This window comes from Malurus melanocephalus, unplaced genomic scaffold (genome assembly GCF_030028575.1).
Source record: "Malurus melanocephalus ecotype Western Australia unplaced genomic scaffold, MMel_1.1 scaffold_76, whole genome shotgun sequence".
Lineage (NCBI taxonomy): Eukaryota > Metazoa > Chordata > Aves > Passeriformes > Maluridae > Malurus > Malurus melanocephalus.
The window spans coordinates 2,419,709-2,443,804 of record NW_026623308.1 but is presented as its reverse complement, the minus strand read 5'-3'; the positions used below and the strand labels follow the sequence as shown (position 1 = coordinate 2,443,804).

General features: G+C 38.5%; 1 protein-coding gene across 1 annotated transcript in view; it reads left to right on the top strand.

Annotated features, from left to right (window-relative positions):
• The window catches only part of TTC39C (tetratricopeptide repeat domain 39C), a 37,464-nt gene extending 17,568 nt beyond the window's left edge, over positions 1 to 19,896 (top strand). Inside the window, exons 6-14 of the mRNA XM_057367256.1 lie at positions 806 to 974; positions 6,903 to 6,996; positions 7,831 to 7,938; positions 8,408 to 8,517; positions 9,186 to 9,309; positions 12,272 to 12,369; positions 13,291 to 13,395; positions 15,792 to 15,830; positions 16,459 to 19,896. Of these exons, the coding sequence (XP_057223239.1) occupies positions 806 to 974; positions 6,903 to 6,996; positions 7,831 to 7,938; positions 8,408 to 8,517; positions 9,186 to 9,309; positions 12,272 to 12,369; positions 13,291 to 13,395; positions 15,792 to 15,830; positions 16,459 to 16,548 (937 nt within the window). The 3' untranslated portion in view covers positions 16,549 to 19,896. The remainder of the gene's footprint in view (positions 1 to 805; positions 975 to 6,902; positions 6,997 to 7,830; positions 7,939 to 8,407; positions 8,518 to 9,185; positions 9,310 to 12,271; positions 12,370 to 13,290; positions 13,396 to 15,791; positions 15,831 to 16,458) is intronic.
• Positions 19,897 to 24,096: the final 4,200 nt, after the last annotated feature.

Below are 24,096 nucleotides of genomic sequence, written 5' to 3'. Positions count from 1 at the left end.
GCTCAGGCCTTTTCAAGAGCTGAAGGGTTAGGCAGAACTAATTTCAACTGCCCTTATAAATGGCTTTATTTTTCCATTATCTAAAAAGTCTCTATGAATTAATGCTTTTAATACTGGACCTACTGCAGGTACCATCATGAAGCATTGACAGCAGAGCTGAAGTCTCTYCTGCTTCAGGAGAAGAGTTCAATTTCTGTTTAAGAAAGCTTGGCATTAAATGTTCCTGTTGATCTTTCTCCTTTCTGGGGAAGAAAAATATTTTTTGAGGAATGTTTACTCCTTCAGACAGTCTTGGAAATCTTTGTGCTCTGCCTTTGTTTCCAGTAGAGATGTAGGTCATGTAAATATCTGCCCTTCTGAACAGCAGATGTATTTATTTTTTTATTTATTTCAAGAGTGTCTGCAGGTGTGTGTTKAGGATTTTTTTGTTGTTTTTTTGGTAGTTTTGTTTTGTTTGTTTGGATATTTTTTTTCCCTCTCCAGTGAAAAATTGATTTTCCAAGTTTACCTGTGGTTTTTCTTTTCTAAAGTCTATGGAGTTCTAAAGGCTGAACTTCTTTGATGCTATGAGCTTGTTTTTTACTTCGCCTCTGGGTAATGTGCACTGAATTGTATGTTCAGGTGCAGTTTAGTAGTATGTTGATGTATGGCAGTAGTATTTGTTGGTGTCAAGCCAGATTGTATAATAGAAGATTCATATCTATCTTTGTCTTTCAGAATAATTTAAAAGTTTGTCTGTGTAGAATGTTACTCTTAAATTTCTGTTTACAAGCTGTAATCCTTTTTACTCTTAYGTTTCTTGTAGATTAGCTCTGCTGTGGTACCATACAGTTGTTCGTCCCTTTTTTGCCCTTGATGGCAGTGATAACAAGGCAGGATTGAAGGAGGCAAAAGAAATTCTTGCCAAAAAAGAATCTGCTTATCCAAATTCTTCTCTGTTCATGTTCTTCAAGGGAAGGATACAGCGATTAGAGGTATTGCATATTTTCATCCTTTAGACTGATTTTTCCTCCTGATCATTTGTTACGTTTTTCTGATGTGAGTGAACTATATAAGCTTCAGCAAATTGTGTCTAAAAATACAGATACAGGGAAAGATAAAAAAGATCCTTCCTAGTTTTAAGTTGACATGCAAAACCTACTCTTGCAYTAGATCTATCTTAATTAACACTTTGAAAATCTTTTTCAGCTACTTGATACTTCTGAGACTCCGTGCTAAAAGGAAGTGCATTTGGTCACTCGAGCTTCTTGAGCTATTTCAGTTTTGCTTGTCAAGCTAAAATTGAGTATTATCTGCTGAGTACATAGTATTTATCTTTCTCTTTGTTTTATGCTTTGTTCATGCACAGCTAATTCTTTGCAGTGGTTTCCCTTAAATAACTGCTTTGCTTTTCAGAGGTCACATCATGGTGTTTTTTGTTACTGAGGCTGAGCTCTGACCTGAGCTGAGATGTATTCACTGAAAATAATGTTTGTGAATGCTATTGCAAAGCATTATTCMAACACTGCAGCAGCCTTGTGGATTTTGGCTGAATTATTCTCTAAGAATGTTTGAAGTACTACTCAATTCCTAGCTGCTGCTTTTATCAGGCTAGAGTATTTTTAGAGCAATTACATGAACCAGAAAACCTAACACAAAAGCAGACACGCAGAATGTTCAAACCCTTCATGTCAACATCATAATTACAAGAGCTAATTGAGATGTTGATATTGGTGGTCATTCTTTGCTAGATACACACTTAAGTCTTTCAAATACAGATAAGTATTTTCAGAGAGGTGGTAACAGAACAGAGGGGCGGGCTTCAGTGGCCTGTCAGATTTTGCAGGCATATTCTTGCATGGGATTTGGATGTTGKTTTTCTTTTTTTGCAGTCTTTTTGAAAGCAGTGGTGCATTTTGGGAATTACATTGTCACAGGCAAGTTGTTGGTCTTGGCGAAGTATTGCTATTGCCTGAGTAGGAAAGGCCTTAGCAAGTTTTATTTATTTATATGCCTATTCCTTTCTTGTTAAAAAAAAAATTAAAAAAAAAAAAAAAAAATTGTGGGGAATAACTACACAATGAATGCAGGGCAGACTTGGTATTTTAATGTAACAAGGAATAAAATTCAAATGATTCTTCTGATTTTTAGGGCAAGTTATGGCAGAAGTCTAAACCTAAGTTGTTAATGAATGAAGTATRTGTGTAAAGAAAGAGGCTATGTTTGGGATGAGTGTCAGTTTTGGGTAGTCAGTCCTTTTCTGGAGAACTGTAATTTTTCAAAGGAGTGTTGTTTAAATGTAATCTTACTGCATTATTTAATGCACAAATGCTATATGGAGATAGTGAARTTTAGCTCCAAGTGATTGGAGACAGCATGGCCACGCTAACTAATTTAGTTAGCTAAGGCTGGCAGAATGTTGTGCATTATGCTGTGTATCCATGTCCTTAGTCAGCAGAAAGCTTTTTGGTTGCTAGCAGGAATTAAAGTGTCCCTTTGCCATTCATGTGTGCGTTTGCATGAGAACTTTTCCATTCAGCATTCCCCTTCCCCCATCATATCTTTCTTCCAAGCGGTGCTCTGTCATGGAGGTTTTGCTGTGTCTAAATGTTTTGGGATAAGTGTCTCGGGCTGTTCTGTGGATTTTGGTGAGACTTTTCCAGCTTAATTTGCTGAAATTGCGTTGGCGTAATAGTGAAGGAAGGAATATGGTGGCAGTGGTGTGGGGAGCTGCATTGGGTTTCTGCACAGCACACTGGTTGGTTACATGTGTCCTGAATCTGGGCATTGGTCTWACAGCATCCATTGCATGTTAGAGTGTCCAGCAGGGCCATGGCAGTGATTGTCCCCCAGTGAGGGGGCACTGGTGAGGCTGCACCTCGAGTCCTATGTCCACTGTGGGCCCCTTAATTCAAGAAAGATACTGAGGTTGTTGGTGTGTCCAGAGAAGGGCAGCAAAGCTGGTGAAGGGTCTGGAGCACAAGCCCTGTGAGGAGCAGCTGAGGAAGCTGGGGTTGTTTAGCCTGGAGAAAAGAAGGTTCAGAGGAGACCTTACTGCTCTTTATAACTGCCTGAAAGGGTGGCCAGGTGGGGATTGGCCTCTTCTCCCAGCTAATGAGCAACAGGATGAGAGGGCATGGCCTCAAGCTGAGCCAGGGGAGGATATCAGAGAGTTGGATAGTTCAGGTTGGATATCGAGCATAATTTCTTCACAGAAGGGGTTGTTAAACATTGGAACAAACTATTTAGGGAGGTGGTGGGGTCACTGTCCCTGAAGATGTTCAGGAAATTACTGGATGTGGTTTTTAGTGCTGTGGTTTAATTGATAAGTGACAGAGACATTTTAATGGTGATTGGTCAAAGGCTGGACACTGATCTTGGAGGTCTCTTTAAACCTAAATGATGCAGTGATTCTGTGATTCTGAACTGGAAGTGCACAGACACTGTCACACTGCTGGATAATATGCTGAGTTGTAATTTCCTCCTCATTTCCGAGGTGAGTGAGGAGAGCTCCTGCAAAGCCTGGGAAGTGCTTATTTGGCCTTCCTTGAAATTGTTAAAACATAGGTAAGTTTAAATTCTTTCCAGTGGGCATGGGATATTATTCCCATGCTTTGATAGCTTACCAAAAGTGTTTCAACCTATATGCACCTTGTGCTGAAGCATATGTATTTCAGAGTCCGTAACATCTATCATATTTTAATAGTTCTGTGATAAAATTTAATAGTACAGATAGAKAAAAGGTAGCTTAGATGTTACTCAGAAGAGCTTGTGTGTTCCATTTATGGTTGCAGGCTTTGCATTGGAGCCTGCTAGCACTCAGTCCATTAAAAAATTTTCATTTGATCTTTCATGCATTTTTTGTAACCTTCAGCTGATGGTWTATTCAGATTCCAGYAGGAAGCCTTCATGCTTCATGTATRTGTCTTGTCTTTTCTCTGGAGAAYGAAACAGTAAGGAGYAYAGTTCAGTCATGGACWCTTGGAGACAGGGAAACTGTTCAAAAGGCAGGAGCAGTAATTCTGGACTGGACACTGGGAAACAAATCTGACAAAGGAGGAAATTGCCAAGGAAGGCAGTCAAGGAGAAAGCACAGTCACTCTGAAATCTTCCTGTCTGTAAAAGAGAAATGAACAGCATGGGACCGTAAAATACTTTGTGCCMCAAAAAAGGCATGAATGGATATTAGTCAGTAAAACCCTTAGCAGACTTCAGCTTTCAAAGAAGTAGCCTTACAGGTACCATAAGTGTGGGGCAGATAATCTGTCAGCTTTTTTTTTTTCCCAGATTCACATTTTCAAGAAGAAAAATCTGAAAGCATTTGGAGACTATTGAAATGAGCGAGTAAAGGGAAAGAAAAGGAGGATGATCTGGGAAGACTGGCATGAAAGTGCACCAGAAAGTTAAATGTTGCACTGCTAGGCTGCCCAAATATCTTTTTTCTTTCCAAAGAGTAGGTTAAGAGACTGCATATTAAAAATAGCATTTTTTACTGACTTTTCCTTAATTCACTAAGACTGCTTTTACAATTTACTGAGGCTGCATTTATGGACATTTTCTGTGCTTGATTTGTGACTGTATAGCAGATATTACAGCCTCAAAAGTACTTCTTTGTGAATGTCGGACGATTTCTGTCTTTGAAATACTTTTCACTAAAGCTGATAGTGATGTTTCATTTAAGCTTAAACCACTGCACACAAGTGAGAACGATGTTTTACACTTAGGCCTGAAGGGTAGATAAAAAATATAATTGGTATAAATAGCAGCTGAAACCCACTGGTCTGAAGTATGGAGTTTCTGGCTGTGTCCTTGGACATTTCCTATTACTGTGAAAGTAAAAATATTGCCACCCACATTCTAAATGTGTATTGTCTGTTACTACAATCATGTTACTAAATACCAATTTAATTTTGAAACAGTGACTTAGACTATTCAGGTGTGGTATTGTAGCCAGTAGCGGCAGATGGGCAGTAGTGTCTTTGTATTATGTCCAAGAGAGACATGAGTGATGCATGTTGAAGGAATTACAAGTGTGTGTATATATATTTATRAATCTCAAGAACATAAATTTCAGGAGTATCCAGGTTGTTACACTTGCAGACTCTTAGGTCTTCATAATTATTTCTGTTTTATGAAACAGTAAACAGGTAGTAATTAATTGAAGAGTTAACACTAAGAGTAGAAATTAATATTCCAGCATATTGGTGCAATCTCTGGAGATGACTGAAACTTCAGTTATTTATTAATGTCTCTGAAACATGCCTAAATGACCTTGATGCTGAAGGAAAACGTGTGCAGTTGTCAAAACAATTGAGAGATCTAGAGAATCAGAGGGGTGAGTGAGTTACAGAAGGTGTGAATATTGAACAAACTGGACTTGTATATTGCTAAGCGGTCGATATTTAATGTGCTGCCCCAGGCAGGTACACAGCATTGCAGACAATGAGTTGATTGCTAGTAGTCATTGTGTGGAATAAGTGATTTCTATTTTGAAATGCTTAGGGTTTTAGAAGGCAATGAACCTTGCAAGAGGACTAAATACATAGATTTTCTTTTTTGGTTTTTTTTCTGTCATTTTTCTCAGCAGCTCTCAAAACAGGTTTACAGAGCTTTTGAATTCCTAGCACAGAAATAAAGTTCTAAAATGATGTTATTTTATTTTTTCTGTAAGACTGGGCTCGTAGCAGTTGTTTTCTGGGAAGTTGTGTTGAAGTAAAGTGCAGTGGAAAGAATGTGCTGCTACAGAAGTGAACAAGGTGTACCTGGCTCAGGCTCCCTGACAATTTTGATGGCAAATACAATTCACGTGTCTTTGTGTTGTGTATTTTTCTGCCTTGCCAACAAACATCTTAGTTTAGTCACTGCTGKACTTTCTAAGTGTACAGTGTTTATATTGGTACAGCTGTGGCTCCCTGTGCTGGCACTTGTGCTGCCTTGATGCCGTGTGTATTGTTTACAGTTAAATAATTCCTTAGCAGCTAAACCAGTTTTCCCTGATGAGACAAAGGAGAAAAACCTAATACCATCACTTCAGAGCTCTGTGTGTGCCTRGACTTAAGCTACCATGCTGCAGATTTTTGTAGGAATTTTTGAGTTCACTTATGAACTTGTATAGATGGTGAGTTTGCATTTTCAAGGGTTTCTTTTGCTCACATGCTTAGTCAGCAGAGAGTGGCTTAAACATTCTTCTGTTGTATAAATTACAATAATTTTTTGTGAGAATAAAGAAAGGAACACTATCAAAGCTGGTATRGACCGTATTGGAATATATAGTACATTTAAAACAAATTAAATATTGATTTGTTTCCCCCCTCCATGACTAATGTGGAGAAGTCCCATCCTCGACTGGAAAATTCAGGTAGTCAAAAGAACTATCATTCTAGTTCTTAGAAAAATGTCAGTCTCTTTTTGCTGAGCTGTTGCTAGCTAATGATTTTATCAACATGTTTTTTCTCTCATATGCTTTTTTATCTTCTTACATGTCATGCAGCATTTATGAATTCTCTATTAACTGTTGSTTAAAGGGGTTTCTGAGGGATATGGGAAAGGGTGAAAAGTTCAAAAGAAATCAAATCAAACACTAAAGGAATTCTATTGTGCAGAAAGCTACACTTCATTGGCAGATACTAAAATATGACTTCTAGTGGAATGACTAGTGARAGTGGAAGTGAGATTACTTAAAAGCTTACTGCACAAACCTAATGAATTTTGGACTTAATAGCACATAGGGGGAATACAGTCACTGATTTTGAAGGTTTAATGTTGAGACATACCTGATCTGGCTGTATTACGCTACTAAACTCCTAGTATTTTTTTAATTGCCTAGTAAAGAAAAGATAATTTATTTTATCAAAATTGTATTATTGAAAAAAATTTACATTTCAGATGTCTGAATTTTTTTCTTTTTCTTTCACTTCTGTTAGTGTCAAATTAATAGTGCCTTGACCTCATTTCATACTGCTTTGGAACTTGCAACAGACCAAAGGGAGATTCAACATGTCTGCTTATATGAAATAGGTATGTTGGATGTGTTTACACCATAAATAGCTCACTTTCAATTTTTGACTGGCAACTTCAATAAACAAACTGGAGACTTCTTATTAGCATTTTTAAAAAGGTTTTAGACTACCAGGCTTTGTCTTGGGTGGATTATGGTAATAATCTTCTTGTTTGGGCAAGTAGAATTCAATTCACTTTCATAATAAAATTATCTGCAAGTAGAAGGTGATGCAAAATCAGAGRGTAGACTGGAATCAAGGGCAAACTGTTCACCTACTGAATATTATTTAAAATTAGAAGTAAATTCATCTGACTTGTCTGTGGATTCACCATTTCTGTGCCAAAACTAATCAGTTTAGTGAAATGTCACGGTTTGCAGGATCTGTATTCCATATTAATTTTCTTCTGTCAGTAGCAGTATATGCTATATGGTCTTAATGTGCATACAAGCCTTTAGAGTGGAGAAGGTAGTTTGCCTCAAGGTTTAAATGGGATCTTGTCACCATGTAAAATAATAAGGGAAAAAGTAATAGCTTCATAAGTTTCAGCATTCTACAAAATCTAGTATTGAAATTTTAAAAGAGAGAGCTTTCGGTGTGTAATTTTGTTAGTGCTCTGAAGTGTRGATTCATTATTTCCTATGGAATTTTCTAAATCAGAATTTCCCAGTAAATTTAAACCAGGCTATGTATGGAATTTGTTTCGTTTTTAATTTTCCAGTTACTTTTATAGTTGTTAAACTAGCTCCAGCTCTCATAACAAAACAAACACACCAAAACTGTGTTTCAATAATGTTGACACTGCATTCAAATTACTGTTCTTTCACTGAAATTAAATSAATTTTGCTTTTAGGTTGGTGCAGCATGATAGAGATGAACTTTAAAGATGCATTTGAATCTTTTGAAAGGCTTAAAAACGAATCCAGGTGGTCWCAGTGCTACTATGCTTATTTAACAGCAGGTGAGTAGATTCACTGTGTTGGGTAAACGACAAGTCTGTGATGTGGTCAGGTTTTGGCACGRTTTTGTTTTGGGAAACTTGCTGGTGCACGTAGTGCCTTCCAYATTGCCTGCTGCCTATGGAGCTTTGTGTCAGGCTTGACCTGGATAATTGTGTTTCTTACCATAATGAACACTTGCCTGTGTGTACACTCCTCTCATGCAGGTAGAATTATTACCACTTTACAAGCTTGGTGGTGTTACTTCCTTTAATGGGTGTAAAAAAGTAGTGCTGACGTTTTAATGATTGCAGAGGGTACCTGGGAGARTTGGGATTTCCATGTTGATTTGAGGTCAAATCCTCAGTCTAGATACTTTCTGGAGGTGAGTGTGTGGAGGTTTTTCTCTGTGGCCCTATGATATCTAATCTTAATTTTTCCTGTTTCATATCCCAGTAGTGTTAACGTGTTTTTGTTTCTGTATTCTTGCAGTGTGTCAAGGAGCCACTGGTGATGTCAAYGGTGCTCAGAATGTGTTCAAGGAAGTTCAGAAGCTTTTTAAAAGAAAAAACAATCAGATTGAACAATTTTCAGTAAAAAAGGTTCGTTTTTGCATAGGCTGACTTGTTTTGGTACTGTGATGACAGTTCAATTCTTAGTTCAGTGTTTTCTTTAGAAGGATGTATCTGTTTCCTGCTGTGCTCTTGCTGTGGAATTAGTGGGAAGGAATAGGGTGGAAAAAGAATAGTATCATGTGAAGGACCTAACAAAGGAAATGAGAATCAGCTATTCACTCTACAACTAAAGTAGTTATTAAAGACAAAAATACAGGATGCTGTAGTTGCTTYGGTAATTTTCCTTCTAGCTTTGCCCTTCTTACTCCTTTTTATCTTGTCTGTTTATGAAAGCCTTAGTTCTTTTTGAGAGCTAGGAATTGTCTAGGAAATAGCGCTCAATTGATTATCTTGCAGATGTTACTGTCTCAGCATCCAGTCAGTGTATTGGAACTGTGAAATACAGTAAAACCCAGTCAGGCTGCATTCAAGGAAGTTTTCATTTTCATCAATGTGKAAGCACTTAAATTAGTTGAAAGATTTTGCTTTTTCGTCTTAAAATCTTTAAACTAAGTTACCACCRACTTTATTTTTGTAAAATTGCTGCATGACTTTATATAAAACAGTTAAAATTAGTGTTTGTGTTACWCTGTGAATATTACGTTCTCTATAAAAGGATGAATGATGGATCTCCCTTCTTTCTCCCTGCTTTGCAGGCAGATAGATTTAGAAAACAAATGCCAACCAAAGAGCTCTGTGTCCTGGCATCCATTGAAGTATTATATTTATGGAAAGCCCTTCCAAACTGTTCCCTSTCGAACTTACAGCATATGAGTCAAGGTATAATATGGCTCCTTGATTTATTTATTTATTTACTTTTTAAAATGAGGTCTGTGATTTTTATGCTGTTGTGTGAAGTAGCTGRTTGCAGAAGCATGAAAATTTAAACTTGTGTGCATGTGTCATAGCAGAGTACGGGTGAGAAACGAAAGAATAACGACCCTTTACAATTCAGCCTAATGCTTCATTTTTATAGATTCTTGGGAGATGCTGTAACTGTCTGCTGCATATAGCTGTTTGTTAATCATTGTTCAAAATGAAATGATAGCATGATAGCTACTGTTCAAGTCACTAAGCAAATTCTAACTCATTTAAACCTAGCTACAAAATAAAAAGCCCCAAACAAACTACCTGTTCTTTCCTGCATATCAGTTTTCTTCTAAGAGAAAATAGGTACCTTGTTAGGTTATCTGTGACATGCTCTGTTTATCTTGGCTCCTGGGACCTTCTTAGTGGTGAGTGGTTGCCTCTTGCTTAGTCTCCAGCTGACTTTGGATGTCTGTAGTGAAGCTTTATGGTAGGAGTGTGTATCACGAAGTTTTCAGTGCTTCTCACTCCATCCAGCGATCACTCCTGTTTGCTTTCTGCAAACAATTTCAAGCTGGTTGAAGACAAGCTCAGCATGACCTGGGAATGTGCACTGTAGCCCAGAAGGCTGGCTGAATCATAAAGAGTGTGGCCAGCAGGTCCAGGAAGGTGATTCTGCCCCTCTGCTCAGGTGAGATCCCATTGGAGTGCTGCATCCAGGTCTGGGGTGCTCAGTGCAGGAAAGACAGGGACTTGTTGGAGCAGGTCCAGCAGAGGGACACACAGATGATCARTGGGCTGGAGCACCTTTCCTGCAGAGACAAGCTGAGAGTTCAGGATGTTCAGCCTGGAGAAGAGAAGGCTCCAGGCARTCCTTAGAGGACCTTTCAGTGCTTTAAGGGGTTCTGCAGGAGAGCTGGGGCAGAACTTTTACAARGGCAGGTAGTGACAGGACAAGGGGGAATGGCTTTAAACTGAAAGAGGGCAGATTTAGATTAGGTATTAGAGATTACTGTGGGGGTGGTGAGGCACTGGCACAGGTTGCTCAGAGAAGTTGTGAATGTCCCATCTCCATGAGTGTTCAAGGCAAAGCTGGATGAGGCTCTGAGGAACATGGTCAGTGAAAAGTGTCCCTGCCTGTGGCAGAGTGTTGGAACTAGCTGGTCTTTAAGGTCCCTTCCAATCCAAACCATTTTAAAGTCTTGTGATTATTACTTGYTCATTGAGAAAATAAAACAAAAATTGTCTGCCATGGGGCATGGTTTTGGTTTTTTTTTTGTAATTGTGAAATTTTGGGGATTGTTCACAATTTTCATGTTAAGCTAGAAAACTACCAGTCTTGAAGTTAAGAGTCAGGACTAGTAGTGGTTTTTATTCCCAGTTTAATTTGAGAAAATTTGTCCATTTAAATTGTGTGATGACAGTGGGTTATATTCAGATACCTAGTTTTCTAGTCACAAAGGTAATSGTAGGCTTTAAAGTCAGATTTAATTACATAAAAATCGAGGATTGTTTTTGGCTGTGATTTGCCTTCAGAGCAGTCAGCTTTAGAGGGATTAAGGAGTATGTATTCTCTCCTGCACACTCAGAGGCAGTGTAGATCTCCCCTGTATAAGCTTCCAGTCAGTGGTTCACATTTTAATGTGAAATAGCAGTATAGCTTCAAATTCARAGATACACTTCTTGTAAGTTTGACACTGACAAATACATCTGCATCAGCCATCCCTGACTGAAGGTTTTCTGTGCACCGAGTGTTACTGCTGCACCTCATGTGTATTTGAAAAATATGAATAATAGGAGATTTTTTTTCCACATTTGTTTTCTGTTGTCATGAACAATTGGATTGTAATTTGTTGAGGTGGATTTTCAGGGTTTTTCTTCAGGGTTAGAATTTGACTTGAAGGAATTAATTTGCATCCRCTTGCATGTCTCTTAAGTAAAATGCCTAGTAACTTGAGACTTGTAATCCARGTGAGAGCTGACAGTCCAAATACTTCATCCAGCCAACTCATACTTATCCATAGGTGGCTTCTTTGGGCTGTGGATTGTATGTGTTGTGAATGCAGAGTTGGTTGAGATCTGGCAGGGTTTATGCYATGAGGCAAAATGTTTAAGGAGCTGCACTGCTCCAGACACAGCAGTTGTGGGATGAAAAGCCCTGTACTCTCGCCTTCCTGGAGATTCCAGGGCAGGTAAATGCAAATGGCTCCTCATGAACCTAGCCTTGATTTAGTGGAGCTGGCACTAATAARCTTGATCAAAATGAGCCTGATTTGTTTGGAAAGGGTTCCATGCACTGTGATTCAGTTTTTCCTGGAAACAGAGCACTACTCAGCTGAGGCACAGTCTGTCCTTGGATTGTGGACCAGCTAAGGTCTGGCAAATTAACCTTTATCCTCCCGTCAWCATAGAGAATTGTGATGCCAAAACACCCAAGTCTGGGTTCTTAAGTCCAGTACAGATTTTTGTGCGTCTGTCGCTTGGCTTCAGTTCAGAAAAAATCAGGTTTGTCTGAACTGCTTGCCCTGTGCTACTTCTAACTTGTACTATGTATTTTTCTTTCAATATGTGGGACAAACAGTTTCCCATAACACCAGAAGGAGGTGATTGTTTCTTAACTTTACCTTTTTGAGGATATTTTAAAGAGCAGTAGAGATCAGTATTCTCTTTTGAGAATAACACACCGACTGCCTTTTGACTTCAGTCCATTCATTCCTGTTAGGAACTGCTCTCATGAGTGACAGATTTCATGATGAAGTTTATACAAAATGGGTTATATTTMAAAGAAAAGAAAATACTTGGCTTTCTATTAATGTTACTAGCATCTCCTTTTTCTGGTGAAATTTAAGTGTCAGACTAAAAGACARTTTAGATCACAGTTTTTGTCTAAGGAAAGATTGCAATCCATCTTGTTTACTGGAATCTTTTCATTAAGCTTGTCATGATGTGGATGATTCATCAGCTGCTGGTTTGAGGAATTTGCTTCTTGGTGCCATACACAAATGTTTGGGAAATTCTGAAGATGCTATTCAGGTAAGTAATGAAGKGGTAATTTACACCATTATTCCTATTTTATGAGGTATTGTTTTAAAAACAGTGAATATTTTTGAGAAAGAGTGTTAAGYAAGTCATTAGTTTCTCAGTGCTATTCATCATCTTGAATTTTATGAATTTTTATGGTTTATGAATTCTAACAGAGGTTCTTTTAAAATAATCTGGTTTAACATGTCTTCGTTATATTCTGTGCTGTGAAAGTAGTTGGCTATGTTGAGTTAACACAGCAGCTGAAGTGGCTTGTAGTGACAAAGAGTTAAGGGGAAGCTGGGAAGAATAACAGAGAAGTTCTTGTTTCTGCTAGATGTACTTTGTCTAACAAAGAAAATCAATTTTTTTTTTTAAGTATCTTGGGAGATTGACCGTTGGAAAGCACAGGTTTGCTGCTTCTGTGGACATATTAAAGAGAGAGGTTTGATTATTAGCACATACCAAAGAATAATTTTGCCACCACTCCAGGTTTTGATCTCTAGGTACAACTCTCCTTTTTCCTCCCCAAAATAGAATGTAGTTCATATAAGCAGCAAGATCCTGGTTTTAACCCCCCTCCCCCACCCCATTTTCTCAAGTGTATCTTAAATAATCTGAGTACTTCATCTTTGATGTCTAAAGTTTCTTGTTAGAGCTAATACTTTTTCAATATGAAGTTGGAAAACTCTTGAATCAGTCAGTATAATACTTGGTAAGAGTCCAAACAAATAATTTTGCCTTCATGCAGTAGTTGGTAAAAACATCTAGGAATCTATACCATTATAAATTTTTAATGTATTCTCCTTTTAGCTTTGGCTAATTTTTACAGCTTAAARTTGAATGGTGCTTCTGCATCGTTTGGAAGTAACCAGTCAATTTTAATGTACCTCTGCAGTATTTTGTTTATTTTTTTTCCTTTCCTTCTTACAGTACTTCCAGCGTGCTGCTAAAGATGAACTCTGCCGTCAAAACAACTTGTATGTCCAGCCATATGCTTGCTATGAACTTGGCTGTATTCTGCTAGACAATCCAGAGGTAATAGCATGACCTATTTTTAAACTCTTAAAATTAGTGCAAGAAGTCAACATACCACTATGCAAAGAATGAAACAAAATTTATGGGTGACTRTGTATGTTAAATTTTAAAAATTTGTTTTATACCTACCATGAAGAAACTTACTACTGGGGAGGTAGTGTGTGGGGTGTCAATCCAAGAAATTGAATGCATTTTAGGTCACAGTGTCTTAGTTTTTCAATATCAGAAGTGTTCCTGCAGGTAGTGGCTATAAAGGCCTGGTCAGAATTCCCGGGGTAGGGTGGGATTTCTTGTTTTCAGGTGGTATTTAATGTGGTAGATGCCTAGGGTCATTTTCTTACCTGTTTARTATCCTGTTGGATGCCATTCAAAGCTTACATGTACTTATCGTCTCCTAATAGAATTTGATACCTTCCTAAAATAGCAAGTGGTTTGTTTAGTCATTTAAATTCCATTAAAGGTTGTTGTGTGAGCATTTTCACTTCCACCCTGAGTAGTGGAGGATTTTTTTGTGCAGGGTGGGGGAAGAAAATAATCCACCTAGCTTTCAGACTGTCCMAATGGCTTGGCTGACAATACATTTAATTGTTCAGGTCTTTGCACATACTGTTAAGAATCTTAAGCCATAGCAACTTGTGCAGCACTCTTGGTGCCATTTCCCTCCTCAGATGTCTAACTTGGAGTTTGTCACCTTGTGTAGCACGTCCTTAATCAGACAGCAGATTAGGGGGAAGTGGTACAGGGTAGTGACTTGAACCTCCCCTTCATTGTATGTAGCATATGAAGTAGTTGGGCTGATAGTATCTCCTATTTTTAACATTCTGTTTTCAGTTGGTTTTGGTGTTGTCAGGAYTAATTAGCTGAGCTGAGCCTTTTCCTTAAAGGGGGAAGGAAATGAAAATCTTTGAATAAAAACAATTACCATGACAAAGGACAGAACTRGAAAATGCTTTTAAAAGTAATTTTCTTTTTGAAAACCCTGCTGCCTGACTTAGAGCTGGGCCCTGAAGCCTGGAAAAAAGGTATGAGTCCCATAATGTTCCAGCTGCCTTTCTTTCCATGCTCATATTTAAATTTGATCATGTCAAGTGTCTCTGAAAAAAAAAAAAACCAACTAAAAAAAAGGCTGGGTTGTGAAGGTATGTTAAGATTTGAAGAATGTGAGAGCAGTCCTTCCTTTCTCCTGCTTTACATGGAATGTGTGCACATAGTTACTGAATGTGCCTCATGTAGGGTGTTTGAGGCCTGAACAAGCCTCGSCTGGAGGAGCTGTGGTACAGTTTAGTGTATGAAGCATGTGCAGGAAACTCCCTCTCGTGGCACTCAGAAAATRAGGAGGTAAATGATGCTTGCCTTGAATAAAGTAGGATGGAGTAGGGCAAAGCAAGAATTAGAACTAGAGGTGAATGGATACTGTTTATACAAAATTTAGTAGCTGGAGTGTCATGCTAGAACTCCATAATGGTTAAAAAAGAGAAGGGAATAGGATTTTATAAATCAAGTTTACCTGAGAAGCTGAGCATGTTACAGACTGAGCAACAGACAGAGATACCAATATGCATTTTAGTATAAAAAGCATACTGTTACTAAATTTACTTTGCTTTAAAGTTCTTTTTAGGCATAATTATGGTTTACCATGTCATCTGAATCATCTTTCTTATTTTACATTGAGTTCTGATCAAGTAGTTCTTTATATTAACATACGAATATCTTGACATTTACAGGTGTTTTTGTAGTTGTATTAGACACTGAGTGTAATCTAACCAATACAAATAGATATAGTCATATTTAGGTATATTTGAATAAAAGAAGTTAACTTTCCTGTCTCTTACCAGGGAGTGGATTGTTTATTTGTAAGGGTTAAAATAAAAATGTACTGTATCATAAGAAATAAAGCAGGAGCTTTTCAGCCTATTTATTAATAAATATTAATCTGCAAGTATGTGTATTTTTTTCCTTAAGAGTTTGAAATTGAGATTTCTGAAGCAATATTTAATGCTTAATATCTGCTATCTTGTTTTGTAAATAAATGACTTCAACTTTGGTTAAGGAACAAAAATTATTCTATTATTTTAATTAATCTATTATCCTTTCAGCTAGTCTTTTATCTGTAGCCTCATTTGTTCCCCTGTGCATTGTTGTAGCTCACCATCACTGACAGCAACTTTCATTTAAAGCTGTAATTTCTCCTTTTCTGTAGAAGACTAGAAATACATAATAGTGCTTGTCCTGGGTGCGTCATTAGTGTTCCTAGCTTCCTAATTTGAGAGGGCTTTCTCTGCTCAGTACCTTTTCTGAAGAAAGAGATGCTACTCCAGGCTCACCAGCCCATTTACTTAAAATATTTTCTGTAAAATTTGTGATGTGTTTCCAATACAATGTTTGTCTTTTTATAGACTGTGCCAAGAGGCAAAACCTTACTGCTCCAAGCCAAGGTAAGAACTAAGGGAATTTCTAATTTGACTGTCTGAGATTAAAGGGCATTTGGGAAATTGTGTTTTTGGGGGTTTGGGGCAGGGAGAATGGGTGTTAAGTAGTGGTGTCTCTCACCTGTAATCTACCACTCCTGTCATGCAGATGTGCAGTAATGTGTATGATATATATTTGTGTGTGCTCCATAGATACGTGCTGCTAGGTCAGCGATCGCTCACAGCCCACATTCGTGACAGTTCCTGCAGCGTTAGAGCCTTGCTAAGCCTTTCAGCCAAGATTGGGCTACAAAAATTTTGAAGATGAAAACTCTCCACTCCCTTGTCKGTTCCAACTGGTTCTGCTTTGGGCATGTTAGGATTTTCTAAAGCTTTGGATGAGTAGAACCTTTGGGATGCTGTTTAGCTACATGGGCTCCAATTTGCTCTCTTCTCCAACTTGGGAGTTTCTGTAATAATTCCTTKGCTGTGGGTAATGTGGGGATATTGCAACATGCATTCTCCAGTTCACCTCTTCTGACTCTGTTGTAACATAATTTCTTAAGCAATAGTAGCAAAAATATCTTCATATCCTGAAGTGAAGGAGGCTAATAGTTATGTTTGGGTTTTTTTCCCTTGTTTTTTTTTCCTCCAGGAGGAATTTAGTGGCTATGACTTTGAGAACAGATTGCACGTCCGCATACACGCAGCCTTAGCCTCTCTAAGGGAAGTGGTTCCACAGTGACCAACAGGAAGGCTTGCTATCCTTTCCCACAGCTCCTGCACTTTAAGATGAAGCAGAAGGAAGAGCTGTTGGGAAGACCAGCTTTTCTTCTGAAAACCACTTGTGCCAGAGACACTTTCCTAGTATGGTCAGAGTTGGTATGGCTGAGTAAAAACATTACAATTTTAACTTATGGTAAATCACCCAGGAAGAAGGTTAAGTGACCTTGTGTTTTTAACTCTTCATTTTTAATTTTGTTTTAACCAAGCTCGACACAACTGCTTGTAACTCTGTGGGTGAGCCTAAATAAGCACACGATTTAATTCAACAACATTGGCAAAGTTGATTTTTACCTTTTAAAACAGATCTACKTCTAAAATTTGTCAGGAGGAACACTTCTGGTTTGATTAGAATAATACAGTAWATGTAATTGGTTTAAATGTTGCAGTTGGAGATGGTCAGAGTACTCCTTTTTCTCCAAGCATTAGCCACTACACAGGAGGAGAAGGAAAACTGTTCAGCCACAAAAAGCTGATCTTACTAAAAGATGACACAAAAAGATCTTACTAAATTTTAGTGGYTTATGTCAGTTGCCTCATGATGACTAATAGTGAATTTTGTACCTCTCATCCCCTTTTATTCTTTATCCCTTCCCTCCCAACCCAGCTCATATTTGTGATATAAACTATGTCAGAATTTAGGTTCTTTGCTTCTGGTACATTCAAGATAAATATTTGACATAGAGCTACAGCATGGGCAGTTCTTATTTTGGCTCTTATATTCTGAATGTTATATTAAGATTTTACATGTTTTTCATTCAAACTGCTGGATCCTTTTAGCAGWGATCTTTAAAGGTATTTAAAAAACCCACAACCAAACAAAATGCCAACCCACAAATCTGCTATGGTAGTTACACCAATATTAYGATACCTTAAGTCTCTGTATAGTATTTCAAGCCTGTGGAGTTAAGATATTGAAATACCTCAGAGAGCTTAAAACTTTTGTCATGACCATGTAATTTTTAATACTTGGCCATCTGTGTGCTTATCTGTTGCTTTTTTTACTTTTGTCTGTAATGCGTAGTATTTCCTTACGTTTTATATTCAGCTAATATATTCTAGGAAGGTAAATATTTTTTTAAAGAAGCTTATGAATGGAAATCTGACCAGAAAGTTAGTTGAGTTATGTTGCAAAGCTAAGAAAACTGGATATCCTTGGAAATAGTTATCCAAAAGCCTTATCTTTACTCTGGTCAGGTTGCCTTAAACAGTTCCTTAGCTTAAGCTTTTTTTTTTTTTTTTTCCTGCTTACCTTTTTGTAGAGCATGTTGCCAAAGTTCTAGACTTTGCCCACACCTAACCTTCATTGATTTGCTTTTGAGGTTGCATCTGAAGCAAGACTGATATGGAGGAGAGAAGTAATGTTCTGTTTGATAGGCCARATGAAATGGTTGAGACACTTTTATTTCTCTCTAAAAACACAGTTCTGCTATGAAAGGCATTCCTAGAGCAGTTTAACACTTCTGTTGCAGTTCCTGAAGGAGAGGAGGAATGTARAAAAAGCAGTTTTATTTTTCTATAATCTAGGTGTGTTACAGGTAGAACACTGGGTTTTTTTAATCCACTTTGACAGTAATATTGAGTCATAAATGAGTTTTCAACCTTACTTGGTCAATCCAAATAAGTATTGATTAGAAGATGATATATTGTGTATATATATATAGTGACTACTTAGAGTTCAAATGATTATTTTAAAAATGGGCTTTAATGTACTTCAAATCTTACTTTGTCCTATCGGACTTTGGATGTTTTGAATCAGACCGTCCATTCTGGGTAAATAGCTGGAAATGGTGCAGCTACTGGCAAAATTCTTTTTAAATACACTCCTTAAATATGATATGAGACCTGGCTGTTCAGGACACAAAGCACCTGCATGCAATTTGTGCTGGGATATTTAGAGTCTGCATACTTGGAGGTAGCTAGCAAATTGTAGTAAATTTACTAAAAGGCCTGTTCTCGCCRGGCCAGGAGTGGGTATAGAAAGACACTATATGTTCATGTAACAGTTCAATAACTCTGTGCAAAGTGCAGCTTTTCTGTGGGCTTAGCAAATCATCACAACTGTATGTTTCTGTATTAATTATTCTTTTCTCCCTCTCCTCCTAGGAGAACCTCCTACACTGTAAATGGCAAAATTATTTTTTATGTTAGATTGTGCCTGTGATGAGAAAAAATTCAATGGTCTTTTGTGTAAACCAGTAAGTTTTTATATCTGGAACTCGGAGGCATGGTCTAATAGCAATAATGGAATATGCATCTTGCTAGTTAATATATTWAGGCCATCTTTACTGGGACAGGTATTTTTTGTTCATGTTGATGCAGTTTTTATCTCAGTACAACTCATTTAAAATAAATAACTAGAATTTTTAGATGTCACAAGGTGGCATATTTATTGTGATGTACTGTAAATGTTGTTAATTTACAGAACTTGCACTTTTATATTTCTGAGTAAAATTAAAAGAAACGTGGACATGAATTTTGTTTCTTTGCTTCTTGAGTTTGATTTTTAATTGGTGGCCTCCTGAACAAGATGATACCAAGTATTGGRAAAACTTCTGGGATGTCAAGTGACTCTGTAACAAAGTTTTCTGCTCAGCAATTACCTCCAGCCTTTGTTGTTCCGGTATARTTGCAGTCTCCTGGATTAGCAAGTAAGTTATGTGTCATGTGGRGCTCAGCCATAGAGTGAACAAGGTCTAAGATACATTTTTAAGACATAAAATTCACTTGTTCTTYATTGAAGTAAAAGAACCACACACAATTGTATTCATTGTATTCCTACATCTTGAAAAAGTGTTTCTAATTTACTCTAAAGCAAGCACTTTAATTTCTTCTCTGACTTTGAATGCTTGTTTCATATTCTAATTATGCATTGTTGCTAAATAAAATTCCCCAAMTGCTGTACTGAATTGCTTTTCAGTTTACAACAATGTGATTGTCTTTCCAGCCATTGATGGTACTTAGGTTAAAGGACTGTTCTGCACATGTCAGAAGTCTGAACAGGAGGAGCTATTAGATTGGTGTAGGGTTGATCAAACCTCGCAGTGTGTAAAAGCAGAGTAGCCAGTACAGCACTCAGTTTCCATTTCTAGCCATCATCATGAAACACTAACAGTGGTAGGAAGCACTTTCACTAGAAGTTATGCAATCCCAAACTTGTTAAAGTATTTTATTGTTAAAGGTAATCTTAAGAAGTAAACTTACGCTTATCTGTCTTTTAAGGCAATTGGGCAGCCAGTGGCAYCTGCCAGAGGCTTTGCAGGCAGCCTAGAACACAAAAGAAAAGTGGAATTTAGGAGTAGTAGACTTTTGAATTAAAGTTTTACAATTGTTACGAGATGGTGAAAAGTGTTCCTGCTCACCAGGCCTCTTCCCCACCCATTTCCTACCAGGCAGTAAGAAATTCAGCTTGAGGCAGCCTTTCCAGCATTAAATGCTGAGTTGTTTCTATTTCTGACCCCTTTTTTGATGTGTGTTCAGAGCCCATAGCTGGACCCAGCACTGGTTACCAGGGTAGGTGCATATTAGAGTTGTATGTTGCTTCCCTGCTTCTGCTCAGAACCCCTTTGTGTAATTGCCCCAAGTTTTCATGGTCTGCTTGGCCCCCTGTTTCAACCATCAGTGTGTGTCAGCCATGGGGAGTTCACATGCAGTTGTCTTACTGTTTGCCCTAATTTTTCCATTACTGCTTTTTCCAAAATGCTGCTTGTCTTTTGATGTAACCTATTCCAAGACTGTATTCCAGTCAAGTAATCTGTTAAGCTCAGCAGGAYTCGCTGTTGGTGTTTTTCAGTCATTTCTGACAAGCTGTGCTTACATAGAGGAGATATCCAGGTGGGCAAAGGGGAAGAGGTTAAGAGAAAAAAAATTGCTTGYTTGAGTTGAAGATTTGAGARGGGAGATGAGATTGTCAGAATTTGSYATGCAAAATCATTTTTGTAATAAAGACCTCCCAGTCTTGCACTAAAAGCAGTATGTTTATTATATTGAAAAAAGGATCGTTGTACTTCTGGGACAAAAACTTCTTTTCAGTTAATGAATGACCTGATCCCTTTTTTGGTAGAAAAATAAGGCTTATCTGGGACCTTGATTTGCTAAACTTCAGTCCAGTTTCTAAGATTTCAGGATTGTTTGGAAGCTGTTATTTCTGCAAAGGAGCAAAAGGTGATAGGACAAGGCAATGACCTCAGTTGGCCAGGCTTCTCGTGGGCTGACAATCCCTTCCTATGGGGCCAGAGGGAGATATGTGTTAGTAAAGTACCTGGTACACTGCTCTCAATGGCTTCCAAACCAGCACTGAAGTCCCAGCACAGTTAATTAGTTTCCAGACATTTTTTTTTCCTATAGCTGCTCTTCAGTTTCAGACAAACAGAATTTTATGTTAGGTCCTGCAGCCTTATTTAAATATTTATGGAGGTTTATACTTCTCTTGTGTTACGTCTGGTAATATATTTTTCTGTGGTTTATGACATCTCTACTTAAGTATCTTTGAAGTTTTTTCTGTGGAGAGCTTTGCAACCCAGGAGTTCTGAAAGTTTTCCAAAGAAGCAAATGTACAAGTTCTCCTCTGCTGTGTGTTCATTGAGGATGGTTTTGAAGTAATTGAGGATGGTTTTGAAGTAACCTCATGGTAACTCAGGTACGTGCAATGCCTTTATGAAGGCCTGTTGCTTCCATATGCTCTCAGTACAGAAATTAGACTTTGGATTGCTATCCCTACTCCAAAAATTATGCATTTTCTACTTCTCTCATATATATATATATTCTTTCTGTAGAAAAGCAGTTCTTCCTAGTTTCACTAGACATACAGTATTAATATTTAATGTTTTAAATATTACCTGTATTGTCACTCTTCAGGACTGAAGAGGTAATGTGAGAAGTTCTCTTGAGAAACTATTAAGGATTCAAGAAGCGTTTTGTGGCGAGTTTACCAATGGCACACTTCCCATGAATGACCTTGAAAGTCAGCCTTGAAAGTCATTCAAAATTAGCAGAGTTCTCCTAAAAGTATATTACTTTTTAGAAGAAGCTATTGTAGATTTTCTAAATGCCTTAGTACCAGTGAGTTTTAAATCATCAGTACTGCTGGAATTCCCCTCAGGTTTGTGTAGAGATGCAGACATCAAAAAATGCAAGAGCAGGTAGGTAGATGATGGTTATCCTACTGTAATGAAGACTGATCTCAGCAGTGTTGGTGGTTAAAAGCTTTTATCCCTCAGCAGACTCCTGATCATGCCTTGTCCCTGTGAACACTCTTCAGGATCCTCTGAAACACAGTGGTAACCTTAAAAATCCAGTGCTACATGGTGACCTTTTTTGTGCTAGTTTTATTGGAAGAGAAAACGATCTTGTGGGTACTCTGCTAATAATGTGTGCTGAGAAGCAAATGTCACCAGCCCCTGTCATCTGAGGCAAATGAAATTTGTTTCAGGGTTTCCCCTTGCTATCATAAGGTTCTGCAGTACAAATGAAGCCATTATTAAGGAATAACCTTGCACCTCTTGMGTTGTAGCTGCTGTGGCTGTAGAAGTTACAGGCCCCAGCTGCATCCTGAGACCCTGCACAAGCCACTGAGGAACATTGCTTCTCAGGTGCTGTATTTTGCACTTTGTTGGTTCAGATTCTTTGAGTTTTGTATGCCACATGTCTTAAAAGGCTGTAAGCAGGGGATGGGTCTGTGCACCAATCCCTCCTCCACAGCTGGCACAGGTTGGAAGTAGCTGCAGCCTTTCTGTTTTCTGCAGGTTGCAGCATTGTGGGATGGCATCATAACCCGAGGCTGAGGGAAAAGTTACCCTCATCCTGTGCCGGGAAGAAATGTCCGGTTTGGCTGCTAGTGAGGRAAAAGAGTTCTGGCAATGGCACTTCCTTAGAAAGGTTCTGCCTGTGCAGTGCATTAGGCAAGTCAGCGGCAGAAGGCAGGAGCAGGTTTCATGGTAGTGTGGGAAAACAGGTAGCAGCTCATGGGAATGTGTGAATGTTGGGKGCAGATGTAGGACCTTGCACTTGGCCTTGGCTGAACTTCATGGGGCTTGCATTGGCTCAATCCTCAAGCCTGTCCGAGGTCCCTTTGCATGGTATCCCTTCCCTCTGGTAAATCAACTGCATACACTCGGCTGGTTCAGTGTCATCTGCAAGGTTCAGTGTCATCTGCAAACTTGCTGAGGGTGCACTTGATCCCTCTGTGAAAGATTAAATAGTGTTGGATATTTGGACTCTTGAGAATCCACTTACTTCTGGTTTCCTCCCATCTAGCTACTTCCTTATCCATCAAACTCTTATGTCTCTCATTTAGCTGCGACAGGGTTGGGAGGGACGTTAAAGACTTTCCAGAAGTCCAGGTAGATGACATCCGTAGCTCATCCCTTGTGCACTAATGCAGTCATTCCATCTTCCAAGGCCACTGGATCAGTCAGGCACAATTTGCCGTTGGAGAAGCTCGTGCTGGCTGTCTTTACCCACCTCTCTGTCTTCCAAATGTTTTGATGTATCTTCTAGGAAGATCTGTACCATGATCTTACCAGGCACAGAGGTAAGGCTGACTGGTTGGTAGCTCCTACAGTTCTCCTTATCATTTTTAAAAACAAATTCGATACTCCATTTTCTCCAGTAACTGGGGACTTTGCCTGCCATGACTTGTTTGTTTTTTTTTTTTTTTCAAATACGACGAGAGTGTGGCTGCATAATTCAGAAATTGTCTTGTGAATGCCTGTGTTAAAGAAATCTCCCTGTGTGACCATCCAGGGCAGTGCCACTCACAGCACCTGGGCTAGGAGCAAGGTTTCCTCTGGAGTCTCCCACCCACAGTGCCACCATTGCATCTGGACTCTTGCACTAGTGGGGAGCTAACTGGATTGCATAGCTGCAAGGCAGCCATTCTTTTTCTGTGGCAGTGCCCAATAGTGAAAGGTTATAAATGGATCTGACTTGGCTTGGGCTGGCAGGCAGAATAATGTTTTTCCAGAGAGGATTTAGCTCTGAATCTGCTTTGAATAATGTCTCTCATAATTTCTGATGTCATTCAGAAAGCAAGTCAGTGCTGAGCTGTGATGATGTATTAAAGACTTGCCTTCTCTTATGTTACTCTGCTGGTTTTACAGAGAATCATAGAATGTTAAAGGGTTGGAATGGACCTCAGACATAACCTTCCACTAGACCAGGTTGTTCAAGGCCTTATCAAACCTGGTTTTGATGACTGCCAGGATTGGGACATCCACTGCCTCCTTGGTCAACCTGTTCCATTGTCTAGCCACCCTCCCAGTAAAGAATTTCTTTCTAATGTCYAAACTAAATKTCCCCTCTTTCAATTTGTACCTGTGGCCAACTGGCCAACACTTGCTAATCATGCTGGAAACCAGTGTGATTGCTTGGTTTGATTTTTTTTCAGTGCTGAGAGTTTTATTAACCATGTGATGGGATCCAGTTTTCATCCCACAAACAGTCTCTTCATACCATTTTTTGCTCTGTATCAAAAACTTTTTCATGTCTTACCCTGTTTTTCACTTAAATA